This window comes from Papio anubis, chromosome 1 (genome assembly GCF_008728515.1).
Source record: "Papio anubis isolate 15944 chromosome 1, Panubis1.0, whole genome shotgun sequence".
Classification (NCBI taxonomy): Eukaryota; Metazoa; Chordata; class Mammalia; order Primates; family Cercopithecidae; genus Papio; species Papio anubis.
In genome coordinates, this window is record NC_044976.1 from 45,696,160 (window position 1) to 45,709,266 (window position 13,107).

General features: G+C 39.5%; 1 protein-coding gene across 4 annotated transcripts in view; it reads right to left on the minus strand.

Annotated features, from left to right (window-relative positions):
• STIL (STIL centriolar assembly protein) overlaps positions 1-13,107 on the minus strand; it is an 80,497-nt gene that overhangs the window by 38,077 nt on the left and 29,313 nt on the right. For 3 of the 4 annotated variants that reach the window (XM_009208077.4, XM_021941332.2, XM_021941334.2), the window contains exons 7-10: positions 12,467-12,714; positions 8,342-8,425; positions 5,715-5,801; positions 1,365-1,515 (exon numbers count right to left, since the gene is read on the minus strand). In XM_009208077.4, the coding sequence (XP_009206341.2) occupies positions 1,365-1,515; positions 5,715-5,801; positions 8,342-8,425; positions 12,467-12,714 (570 nt within the window). The remainder of the gene's footprint in view (positions 1-1,364; positions 1,516-5,714; positions 5,802-8,341; positions 8,426-12,466; positions 12,715-13,107) is intronic. The other variant, XM_031668374.1, reaches the window with a different exon arrangement.

Here is a 13,107-nt window from a genome sequence, read left to right on the forward strand (position 1 = left end):
TAATGTATATATTATATCATATTAAAATATATATTTATATAAAATATATAGATTTATAACCTATACCTGATCTCAAAGAAGGTACTAAATAAGATCAGAGTGGACACACGTGGTTATTTAAAAGTATTCAGTATTTTTCTAATAAAGAATGTACTTTTATTAGTCTGAGACCTAAAATAACCAATAATTTTATTGAAAAGTAGCCTTTGAATATTTTCGTATAATGACACGTAGTTTCAAAGATCTACTTCCTCTTTTTTTTTTGATACAGAGTTTCACTCTTGTTGCCCAGGTTAGAGTGCAACAGTGCGATCTCAGTTCACTGCAACCTCCACCTCCCAGGTTCAAGCGATTCCCCTGCCTCAGTCTCCCAAGTAGCTAGGATTACAGGCACCTGGCACCATAGCCGGCTAATTTTTGTATTTTTAGTAGAGACAGGGTTTCACCATGTTATCCAGGCTGGTCTCAAACTCCTGACCTCTGGTGATCCACCCGCCTCGGCCTCCCAAAGTGCTGGGATTGGAGGTGTGAGCCACCATGCCTGGCCTAAAGATCTACTTTTCCTACGATCATCATCTAGTTGTGTTTCTAGGTATTTTATTAGATGATATAGTAACAACCTATTCTGATTCCTTAGATACATAATATAAATAATGGCCTTTAAGTATAAAAAACCATTTGTTATTCCCACACATTTTAAAAATAATAAAGTCATGGTCAGATGCAGTGGCTCACACCTATAATCCCAGCACTTTGGGAGGCTGAGGCAGGTGGATCACCTAAGGTCAGGAGTTCGAGACCAGAATGGCCAACATGGTGAAACCCCGTCTCTAATGAAAAAAAAAAAATTAGCCATGCATGATGGTGGGCTCCTGTAATCCCAGCTATTCTGGAGGCGGAGAATTACTTGAACCTGGGAGGCGGAGGTTGCAGTGAGCCGAGATCACACCACTGCACTCCAGCCTGGGCAACAGAGTGAAACTCCATCTCAAAAAAAAAAAAAAAAAAAATACAGTCAGGACAAAGAAAAGTACTGAGATCCCACAAAGTTAACCTTCACAAGTATAAAATGATATACTATATGAACTGATAATATTCTTCAAAGATTTTAGAAAAACATGGGCAAGTTATTTTGTGGGGAACCTCTGGGTTCTCTATTGTAATTTGGTTGAAGATATGATCTAAGATTTACTTAAAACATTTAACCATAAATGAATAAAGTTAACATTTAGTAAGATTATTTGTAAGTAAACAAAGCAAAATAGTTTGGATTACTATTTTAAAGGCTAAAATCTGTTGGGTTTAAACTGCCAAAGAGCAAAACCTAAACAGTCACTAATGTGCTAGGTAATCAAATCACTTACTTTGAAAAGATGTAATGTTTCCTTACTGGTTAGCAACTGAAACCGAAAGTCAGGTATCTTGCCATCACAAGGGAAGCATTCATAAAACTCAGGCTTCTTATGTGTCACAGAATAGAGAACTATGATGAAATTTCCAGATTCTGAAAAAACCCTGCACCAAAAAAATGCCATTTAATTAAAATTTAATGAGGATAACATGATTACACTCAAATAACTTCATGTGAGTCTCCCAATCTAGTTAACAAAATGACTAAAGGGTCCAATTTTTGTTCAAAAACTGGGGCCCACCACTTAGGAAGGCAAAAGGTGGGAGGATCGCTTGAGGCCAGGAGTTTGAGACCAGCCTGGTCAACATAGCAAGACCCCTCCTCTCTACAAAAAAAAAAAAAATTCTTTTACTCGGGAGGCTGAGGCAGGAGAATGGTGTGAACCTGGGAGGTGGAGTTTAGAGGGAACTAAGATCGCGCCATTGCACTCCAGCCTGGGCGACAGAGCGAGACTCCGTCTCAAAAAAAAAAAAAAGGCTGGGTATGGTGGCTCATGCCTATAATCCCAGCACTTTGGGAGGCTGAAGCAGGCAGATCACAAAGTCAAGAGATGGAGACCATCCTGGCTAACATGGTGAAACCCCATCTCTACTAAAAATACAAAAATTAGCTGGGTGTGGTGGCACATGCCTGTAGTCCCAGCTACTTGGGAGGCTGAGGCAGGAGAATCACTTGAACCTGGGAGGCAGAGGTTGCAGTGAGCCGAGATTACGCCACTGCACTCTAGCCTGGCGACACAGCGAGACTCTGTCTCAATAAAAAATAAAAATAAAAAGAGAAAGTAGGCCAGTGGCTATTTAAAATAGGTGGCTCACACCTGTAATCCCAACACTTTGGGAGGCCAAGGTAGGTGGATCACCTGAGGTCAGGAGTTTGAGACCAGCCTGACCAACACGGCAAAACTCCATCTCTACTAAAAACACAAAAATTAGCCAGGCGTGATGGTGGCCGCCTGTAATCCTAGCTACTTGGGAGGCTGAGGCAGGGAGAACTGCTTGAACCCAGGAGGCAGAGGTTTCAGTGAGCCAAGATCACGCCATTGCACTCCAGCCTGGGCGACAGAGCGAAACTCTGACTAAAAAAAAAAAAAAGAAAGAAAGAATAAGAGAGCAATTCAAAATTAATTTTATTGAGGATTTACTGTCAATATGAACTTAAAGCATGATCAGTAATTGATAATAAAACTTAATTGTACTAAATCATAGCAAAGGACCTAAAACTAACATTTAATTTCTGCTATCTAAATATAACTAATTATCTTGAAAAGTTAAAATAAAATGTTAAAAGTAGAACTCCAAAAGCATCTGAAGAAAATACGAATGATTTTTTTTTACTTCAGTAAATATACGTGGAGTGGGTGAATCTTTTCTAAGCATGATAGAAAACAGATTAATAAATATGACTAAAAAACGGTAAGTCTGTTTGGGAAAAATACTGTTAAATGACAGTCTGGGGGGGAACTGTTGCTATATATTATAAATATATATTTCTCTATGTATTTTATATTATATATAGAGAGAGAGCTTGCTAGCACAAGCAATATGAAAAGATGCACAATCTAAGAGAAAAATGGCCAAAGACATGACTAGGCAGTTCCTGGAAGATGAGGTACTGGAAAAGATTATTTTTCATCTATCAGGTTAGCAGAGGTCAAAAGTTTAACGACAGCCCTCTACTTACCTCTCTGAGCTCATCTCCAGCTACTTTCCCCTTCCTTCACTCCTCTCTAGCTACAGTGGCCTCTTTGCTGTTCCTTGAAGATGTAACGTGATCTTTCACCCAGAGCCCTTACACTTAACACATCCTTTGCCTAGGACAGTGCCCCAGACAGCCACAAGGCTTACTCCCTCACCTCAAGTCGGTCTCCCTGACCACCCATTTAAATTGCAACTCTTGGCCGGGCGCGGTGGCTCACGCCTGTAATCCCAGCACTTTGAGAGGCCGAGGCAGGCGGATCACCTGAGGTCAGGAGTTCGAGACCAGCCTGACCAATATGGAGAAACCCCCGTCTCTACTGAAAAAATACAAAATTAGAAGGGCGTGGTGGCACATGCCTGTAATCCCAGCTACTCAGGAGGCTGAGGCAGGAGAATTGCTTGAACCCGGGAGGTGGAGGTTTCTGTGAGCTGAGATTGAGCCATTGCACTCCAGCCTGGCCGACAGAGCGAGACTCCATCTCAAAAAAAATAAATAAAATAAAATAAATATACAAATTTTAAAAATTAAAAAATAAATAAATAAATGGCAACTCTTTACCTGCCACTATCATTCAGACACACAACATCCTCCTCTCAGGCTTTATTTTTCTCCACAGTACTCATCGTCTTTTAACATACTATTTATTTTACTTATTCTGTTTATTGCCTGTCTCGCAGGACTATTTTATTTTATATTTATTCATTTATTCATTTATTTATTTTTTTGGTCACCCAGGCTGGAGTGTAGTGGTGCGATCTCAGCTCACTGTAACCTCTGCCTCCTAGGTTCAAGTGATTCTCCTGCCTCAACCTCCCAAGTAGCTGGGATTACATGCATGCTCTACCACACCAGGCTAATTTTTGCATTTTTAGTAGAGACGGGTTTTCACCATGTTGGCCAAGCTGGTCTCTAATTCCTGTCCTCAAGTGATTCACCCGCCTTGGCCTCCCAAAGTGTTGGGATTACAGGTGTGAGCCACCATGCCCGGCCTATTTTATTTTTTTAAGATAGGGTCTGTATTGTTCAGGCTGGAGTACAGTGGCACAATCATGGCTCACTGCAGCCTGAACTCCTGGGCTCAAGCAATCTTCCCATATCAGCCTCCTGCTGGGACTACAGGCATGTGTCATTACACCCAGCTAACTTTTTTTCTTTTTTTTTGGTGGAGACAAAGTCTTGCTATGGTACCCAGGCTGGTCTGGAACTCCTGGCCTCAAGCGATCCTCCTGTCTCAGCCTCCCAAAGTCCCAAAGTGCTGGGCTTACAGACATGAGACACCATGCCTGGTCTGGGGACCTTTATTTTGTTTGCTCTCATCCCCAATATCGTAAACATAATAGATATAATAGGTGCTCAATAAATAAATAAATAAATAAATAAATAAATAAATAAATATTTCTTTCACAGTGTTAGTGCAGGTAGAGAGAAAAAGGCACTCTCGTGTACTGCTGGAAAAATTATAATCTGGTACAGTCTTTTTGAAGGGCAATTTGGCAATATCTACCAAATTTTAAATTACACACTCTTTGGCCTAGAAAAAAACACTTTCAGAAATTTATCCTACAAATATACTAGCATATGCACACAAAGATGCATGCATAAAATGTTCAGTCAACCACTATCTGCAAGACAAAAGGGCCAGTTGTTTTTAAAATACAGTATGTACTATATACTCTTTAGCTGTAAAATATGTATATTAAATATGTATATGCCAAGATGTAGTGATCTCCAAGGTATAATTTATACAGAAAAAAGCAACATAAAGAAAAGAAAGGATGCTATGGTTTAATTTTTACAGGCCAGGAAAAGGTGATACTTGTCTATGATGAATATTGAAATATTGACTATTTCAGGAAGGAAGCACAAGATATCACTTAACAGTGATTGTCTCTGAGAAGGGGGTCTAGGGAAATGGGGAGGAAGAGAGATCTATTCTATTGTAGATATTTACGTACGTCAATTTATTACTATGTGCTTGTATTGCCTTTTCAATATAGTTTTTTTAAGTCCTTTACAGCCACCTAAGGTAGATAAAAACAGACCTCCTCATTTAATAGATAAAGAAGGTGACAGACAAATACTGACATTTGTCTCTCACCCTCTTTATCTATTAAGAGTTGAGGTTAAAAGTAAAGTTTCCCTAACTATTAATTCCAATGTTTAGGCTTCAGTTCCAGGAAGAAATTAAAAATCTTGTCTCAAGTATTTATTTGTGTATTAGTAGTAACACTGTGTAACTTAATAAAACACCTGTAAGGTAACAAATTCAAACTCATTTGCAGTCATTTCACTGAAAGTTAACTTCCTTAATTACAAAATAGGATGCTACAGTAGACAATCTCTATGGTTTTTTTCCACCCCTAAAAGGTTTGTGTTTTGTGGTTAGGCAAGTGAATTCCTTCGTATTTCCAGGTATACTGCAACCTCATCTTTTTTTAATCTGGTTTTATTCTCATTTAATATAAGGTTTGTTTTTTCTTAATGTACATGTTTATTTATAAGTATTGTAAAAGGTTAAGGCATTACGTGAATTTTAAATGGGACCATAAACTATGAATGGGGGAAAGGATCAAAATAAAGTACTACAGAATAAAATATCACTTGCCTTTCTTGAACAGAAGAATTGAATATGTATCGCAAACAGCAAGCCCATACCTGAGGACTATAGATATGTATAATTCCAGACAGCCAACTAAAAGAAAAAACTAGAAATTAAAAACCATAGTCACTTACATATATAGCATACTTTACATTCTTCCTAAGATAATAAGGTAGATGTATGGCTTTTATCTGCCATACATTAAAGAGTCTTACTAATAAGAAATCTAAAAACGTGCCAATAATTAAGAGGAAGAATATATAGACATCTGTATCTATATAACTATATCGATGTATATAGACAGACATATAGATATATATTGAGAGAGAGAGAAGGACAGAGAGCAAGCACATGTATCTCTGTCCTCTTCTACCTGAGATGTGGGAAAGAAAATGGTTAACAGACATGAAAGCAGTATACTAGAATGAATTAGCTTGGACTGGAAAGAATGGGCTGAAGTAGTACAGACTAGTTTGTAGCCTAAAACTACTTCACGGCCGGGCGCGGTGGCTCATGCCTGTAATCCTAGCACTTTGGGAGGCCGAGGCAGGGGGATCACCTGAGGTCAGGAGTTCAAGACTGGCCTGGCCAAGATGGAGAAACTCCATCTCTAATAAAAATACAAAATTAGCCAGGCGTGGTGGTACATGCCTGTAATCCCAGCTACTCGGGAGGCTGAGGTAGGAGAATCGCTTGAACCCAGGAGGTATAGGTTGCAGTGAGCCGAGATCCTGCCATTGCACTCTAGTCTGGGCAACAAGAGTGAAACTTTGTCTCACAAAAAAAAAAAAAAAAAAAAACCAAAAAACTACTTCACAGAGTTGCTGAGGATTAAATGCTGTAACATATACAGGTAATCAGAAACAGAGAAGGCTCTTAATATTTACTTAAGCATCAACAATCCATTGCCTATACTAGGACTGTAGCAAACTATAAGTAGATTTCATGATCCAGAGAACATCTGTGCATTCTCATTCACTTTGCATGTGCCATTCTCTCACATGGGTTCCCTTCCCCATCAATCTTCCCTTCTACTATCCAAACAATTAAAAGTCTAGTTCAAGTTTGTCTTCTCTAGGAAAATGCTCCCTATCATATCTTTCTTACAAATACTAAGTGTGCACTTTCTATACTGGTCATTTTATAGTAAATCATATTCTTTATTTTTCTGTGTATGAATATTTGAATGTTTTATCACCTCACTTTGATTTTAAATTAAGAAGCTTTAAACCTCAACACATTATCAAGCATAACACTGTATATAGTAAGTACTCAATACTGAAAGAATATAAATTTCTAAATATTCTGTCTAGATATCAACTCAGATGGCTTGAGCCCAGGAGTTCCAGACCAGCCTGGGTAACGTGGTGAAAGTCCGCCTCTACAAAGTATACAAAACCTAGCCAGACGTGGTAGCTGGTGCCTGTGGTCCTAGCTATTCAGGAGGCTGAAGTAGGAAGATCACCTGAACCCCAGAGATTGAGGCTGCAGTGAGTCATGATTGTGCCACTGCACTCCAGCCTGTGTATATATATATATACACACACACACACAGATCTATATATATATATACACACACACATATATATATATATAAAACACATAAATATCATTAACTACTAAAGAGAAGACCGTTAACACTAAAGGAGTTTCTGCAAGATTGCCTGACAGTAGATTTTAAATGGTATTATTATGAGCCGTGAGTTCTTTAGGGTGACTTAAGGATGAGTGGTAGTGAGAGAATATTGAAGAAATAGGGCTCTAAGGCTTCACCTTCAACTAGGAGAATTCAGCTTTTATTTTTTATATTTTTTGAGATGCAGTTTCACTCTTGTTGCCCAAGCTGGAGTGCAATGGCACAATCTCAGCTCATTGCAACCTCCACCTCCCGGGTTCAAGTGATTCTCCTGCCTCAGCCTCCCGAGTAGCTAGCATTACAGGCACACACCACCATGCCCGGCTAATTTTTTGTATTTTTAGTAGAAACGGGGTTTCACCATGTTATCCAGGCTGGCCTTGAACTCCTGACCTCAGGTGATCCGCCCACCTTGGCCTCCAAAAGTGCTGGGATTATAGGCGTGAGCCACTGTGCCCGGCCATAGAATTAAACTTTTATCTGTTTTATATATTAGAGTTCCTCCTAGGGTTGGGCAAAATCTGGCCAAGCACGATAGTTCACGCCTGTAATCCAAGCACTTTGGGAGGCTGAGGCGGGTAAATCACTTGAGGCCAGGGGTTTGAGACCAGCCTGGCCAACATGGTAAAACCCCGTCTCTACTAAAAAAACAAAAATTAGCCAGGCACAGTGATGCATGCCTGTAATCCCAGCTACTTGGGAGGGTGAGGCATGAGAATCACTTGAACCTGGGGGATGGAGACTGCAGTGTGCCAAGATCTCTCCGCTGCACTCCAGTCTGGGCACACAGTGAGACTCCATCTCAAAAAAAAAAAAAGATTGGGCAAAATCTTATTTTAGCTGATTCTACTAGTAAAATAAGAAAACCTGACAACCACTTATCTTTGTGGCTTTATAAAATGATCTAAATAGTTATAGTACAACTGAGTCACACGCTCTTATCATATACATTTGAACATTTGGCTGATAAGGTTTTCATAAATAATGTAATACTTACATTCCCACTAATGGTAGAGAATAAACCTTGGGATCAGATTCCAACAAAAGTAACAATTTGCGTGTTTCATCCATGGTAAGATATCTAAACAGAAGACATTCATGTGAAAATAACTGAAATTATGTACTTTTTACCTAAAAGACATAATCTAGATGCTGAAGCATACTTTAGAAAGTGGAGATAATTCAAATGAACATTGTCTTGCACACACAAAAGAAACACAACAGAAACTTTGTACTGACTCAGTAAAAAGACTCTGGTAAGAGGAAGACATTAAAGAGATTTAATACCTTAAAACTTCCATCTATCAATTAAAAGACATTGAAGATTATACAACTTTTTAAAAAAGTTTTGCTCTATAACTTTACTTACAATTTACTTTAATCAAGAGTGTTAACATTAAGGCAGACAATTTCAGAACCAAGTAGGTTTCCTTGGAAGAACTGAATTCCCTATTACTGGAAAATGTTCATGCATCCAAGTGATTTGACAAGACTGCAACAGATGTGACTTCTAAGTGAAGGAGGCTGAATTAGGAGAGGTATAATCAACCCTCCATGTGCCACATTCCTCCAAACACTGTCAAAGGACTTTGGAACCATCATGATAAAACCCAAAAGCTCACTCTTCCCTAAAAGGACATTATACTATATTTATATTTTATTTATTATTGACAGTAGGTTATAAGAATACAAAAAAACCAAAATAGAATTGTTTATTTTATTGTTATATCTTTCTTCGAAAACAATGCCATTAGTGGGCCAGAAGTGGTGGCTCATGCCTGTAATCCCAGCACTTTGGGAGGCCGAGGCGGGCAGATCACTTGAGGTCAGGAGTTCAAGACCAGCATGGCCAACATGGCAAAACCCCCATCTCTACTGAAAATACAAAAAAAAATTAGCTGGTCATTGTGGCACACGCCTGTAATCCCAGCTACTTGGGGAGGCTGAGGCAGGAGAATGAATCACTTGAACCCAGGAAGTGGAGGTTGCAGTGAGCTGAGATCGCACCACTGCATTTCAGCCTGGGCGACACAGTGAGACTCCGTCTCAAAAACAGAAAACAAAATGCTATTATTGATATAAAGCCTTGGTATTACCACTGATGATATATTTTATTGCTCTAATAACACTAAAACACAAAGACAATACATTTGTCAGGTCTTGTGACAAGAATATTAAGCCTGAGTTGGCCTAAGATTTACATATCAACAATGACACAGCTGCTTTGAAAGTTCTCCCGCATGTCTTGCTCATCTGATACATTTCTACTCCTTAAAAGAATTAGTTCAGGCTGGCCGGGCACGGTGGCTCACGTCTGTAATCCCAGCACTTTGGAAGGCTGAGGCAGGTGGATCACGAGGTCAGGAGTTCAAGACAAGTCTGGCCAAGATGGTGAAACCCCATCTCTACTAAAAATACAAAAATTAGCCGGGTGTGGTGGCGGGCGCCTATAATCCCAGCTACTTGGGAGGCTGAGGCAAGAGAATCGATTGAACCCGGGAGGCGGAGGTTGCAGTGAGCCGAAATCACGCCACTGCACTCCAGTCTGGTGACAGAGCGAGACTCCGTCTCAAAAAAAAAAAAAAAGAAATTAGTTCAAGCTTTCTATGATTTCCCCAGGAAATTTGGACATCCCTCCCCCTACTTTCCCAGCACTGTATATAAACCTCCATTATAACACATCATGTTTAGATGTCAACATATTCAATGGATAGTAAGTATAGTTTTTAATCTATTTGTTTCCAATGTCTAACATAATGCCTATTCCATAATGGGCCCCAGTAAATATTAGAATATATAAAGGGCAAATGTCAATTTTTTTTTTTTTAAATGATGGGGTCTCACTATATTGTCCTAGCTGGAGAGCAGTGGCTATTCACAGGCACTATTGTAGCTTACAGCAGCCTTGAAACCCTAAGCTCAAGCCATCCTCCTGCTTCAGTCTCCCAAGCAGCTAGGATTACAGGTGTGTGCCAATGCACCTGGCATGGCAAATGTCACCATAGATGATTCTAGATAGGAAGGGGCAAGGGGAATAGGTGATTGACAGAATACTGAACATTCTGGTTATTACCAGCATGCCCAGCAGTCACAGATGGATAATTCCAAGAAAGGTAAATTCATGCTATTCAAGTAAATGGGCATGGGTACTAAGGAAAACAAATTAATTTTTTTGTTAATTTAAATAAAAATCCCATGCTCCACTTGAGAAGTACTTTATTAATTCAAGAGAATTAAATGTTTCGTTTAACTCTAACAAGTTTTGCTCACTTTTGACCACTCCATGATTTTGGAATATACCAACAATTTTTCTTTTGGGCCACCAGAAAGCACAGCTCTGGTCAGAATCTGGTTCTGAAAAGGTATTTTTAGAGAATAAGACTTGGAATTGAGTGTACTTTGGCAAACATTTTTAGATTGAAAGGCCTAACAGGAACTAGGGTGGAGTCACTGGGAAAGGAAGCCAGAAGTGTAATATTTGGAGCAGTCTCTGGTCAAACTTTAAAGTAGAGAATGCTTATATTGTCTAACCTAGTTTTGTAGATAATAGATAAAGAAAATAGATGAAGATTCAGGGAAGTAGCCCTGCTGAGGATTAGAAAGCATGCATTTTGGCTTATATTTCCTAAGAAATTAAGAGTGGAGATAGGAAGCTGGAGAGGATTCTACTCCAGCTCTGTAAGGAAACTCCACCCTCAAGTAGTTGGCAATTTGGTAAGCAAGACTACTGTAACTTTTTATTTAATTATCTCCTTTCTCTATCTGCAATGCTCATTATTCACAGTTAAAACTGCATACTATAAATAAATTATCTAGCCTCCCTTGGGTTCATAATTAGTCAGGTTATAGTTAAGAAAAAAAATGGCCTAAAACCTAAATAAAATATGAACAATAACACAGAATATGTAATATAGAACATAATTTCTCCTTACATTTTCAAATAATAAATTATCAACCAATTTTTTTGTTTGTTCTTTTTTTTTGAAATAGAGTCTCGCTCTGCCGCCCACACTGGAGTGCAATGGTGTGATCTCAGCTCACTGCAACCTCCGCCTTCCAGGTTCAAGCAATTCTCCTGTCTCAGTCTCCTGAGTAGCTGGGATTACACAGGCATGCGCCACCACACCCAGTTAATTTTTTTTTCTTTTTTTTTTTGGTATTTTTAGTAGAGATGGCGTTTCACCATGTTGGTCAGGCTAGTCTCGAACTACTGACCTCGTGATCTGCCCGCCTTGGCCTCCAATTTTAATATATTTAACACCAACCTTTTTTTTTTTTTAGAACTGAGGTCTCCGGGACTGGGCATGGTGGCTCACCCCTGTAATCTCAGCACTTTGGGAGGCTGAGGCAGGAGGATCACCTGAGGTCTGGAGTTCAAGTCCAGCCTGGCCAACATGGTGAAACCTTATTTCTACTAAAAATACAAAAATTAGCTGGTATAGTGGCGTGCACCTGTAATCACAGCTACTCGGGAGGCTGAGGTGGGAGGATCGCTTGAACCAGGGAGGTAGAGGTGGAAGTGAGCCAAGATCCCACCACTGCACGCCAGTCTGGGTGACAGAACAAGACACCATCTCAAAAAAAGAACTGAGTTGTCCAGACATTATACTTTATGGCCACTCAGTTTTGTCTTTTTTGTTTGAAATGGAGTCTCTGCTGCCCAGGCTGGAGTGCAGTGGTGCGATCTCAGCTCACTGCAACCTCGACCTCCCAGGTTCAAGTGATCCTCCCTCCTCAACCTCCCGAGTAGCTGGGACTACAGGCATGCACCACCACGCTCAGTTAATTTTTATATTTTTAGTACAGACAGGGTTCCGCCATGTTGGCCAGACTGATCTTGAACTCCTGACCTCAGGTGATCCGCCCACCTGGGCCTCCCCAAGTACAGGTGTGAGCCACCGCGCCGGGCCCTACCACCAATTTTTTGTAGGTGGTGGCACAACTTAAAGAAAACTTTATATTCAACAAAAATAAACCACTTCATTTTTTACTTTCCCTTGTTATTAACCAAGCCACCATATCTCTGGCATGTAAACTGACTGCACAATTCTTTCATATTACACGGACATTCTGAAAATATACTAATGCAACTAATGTTTAGATTAATGTATCTTTTACTTACCCATATTTATAAGTCCCTTGAACTTGAGAAATATTCAGATTACTGCTCAAGTTTCTTGCCAGAGCTGTTGGAATAATGGGGATGGGCTTCACAGGTGTGCATTTGAAGTTATTTGCTAGAGTTACTGCTGCCCAATGCAAGTCAAATTCCACACTGTCCAAAGTCTCCCTGGAAGTGATATGAGCTCTTAGGGAAAGCAGCTTACCACAGTCCAAGGAATCTTTGCTACATATATGGCACTGTAGAGCCTGAGAAATCAATATTAAATAATTATTTTACAACTTCGAAACGTGCAAAGTTTATTTTATACTGATACATATACATATATAATATCTTGCACTAATAAAATTAAATGAGTTCTGACTTACATTTCAGTTCTCATTTCTTCCATGTGACCAAAAGATTATGTGAATAATTATATCAAAGCAAGTAAGATTCACTGTCCCAAGCTCCACTACACATTTCCAATGCAAATATCCTAGCAGCACTTCAGTCATATTGGGAAGCCACCCCCAATAAATACTTACTACATGGGAAAAAATGGACATAAAATAAGTCTTATTTTTTTTCTGAGGAGTCTCGTTTTTTTGCCCAGGCTGGAGTGCAGTGGCGCAATCTCAGCTCACCACAAACTCCACCTC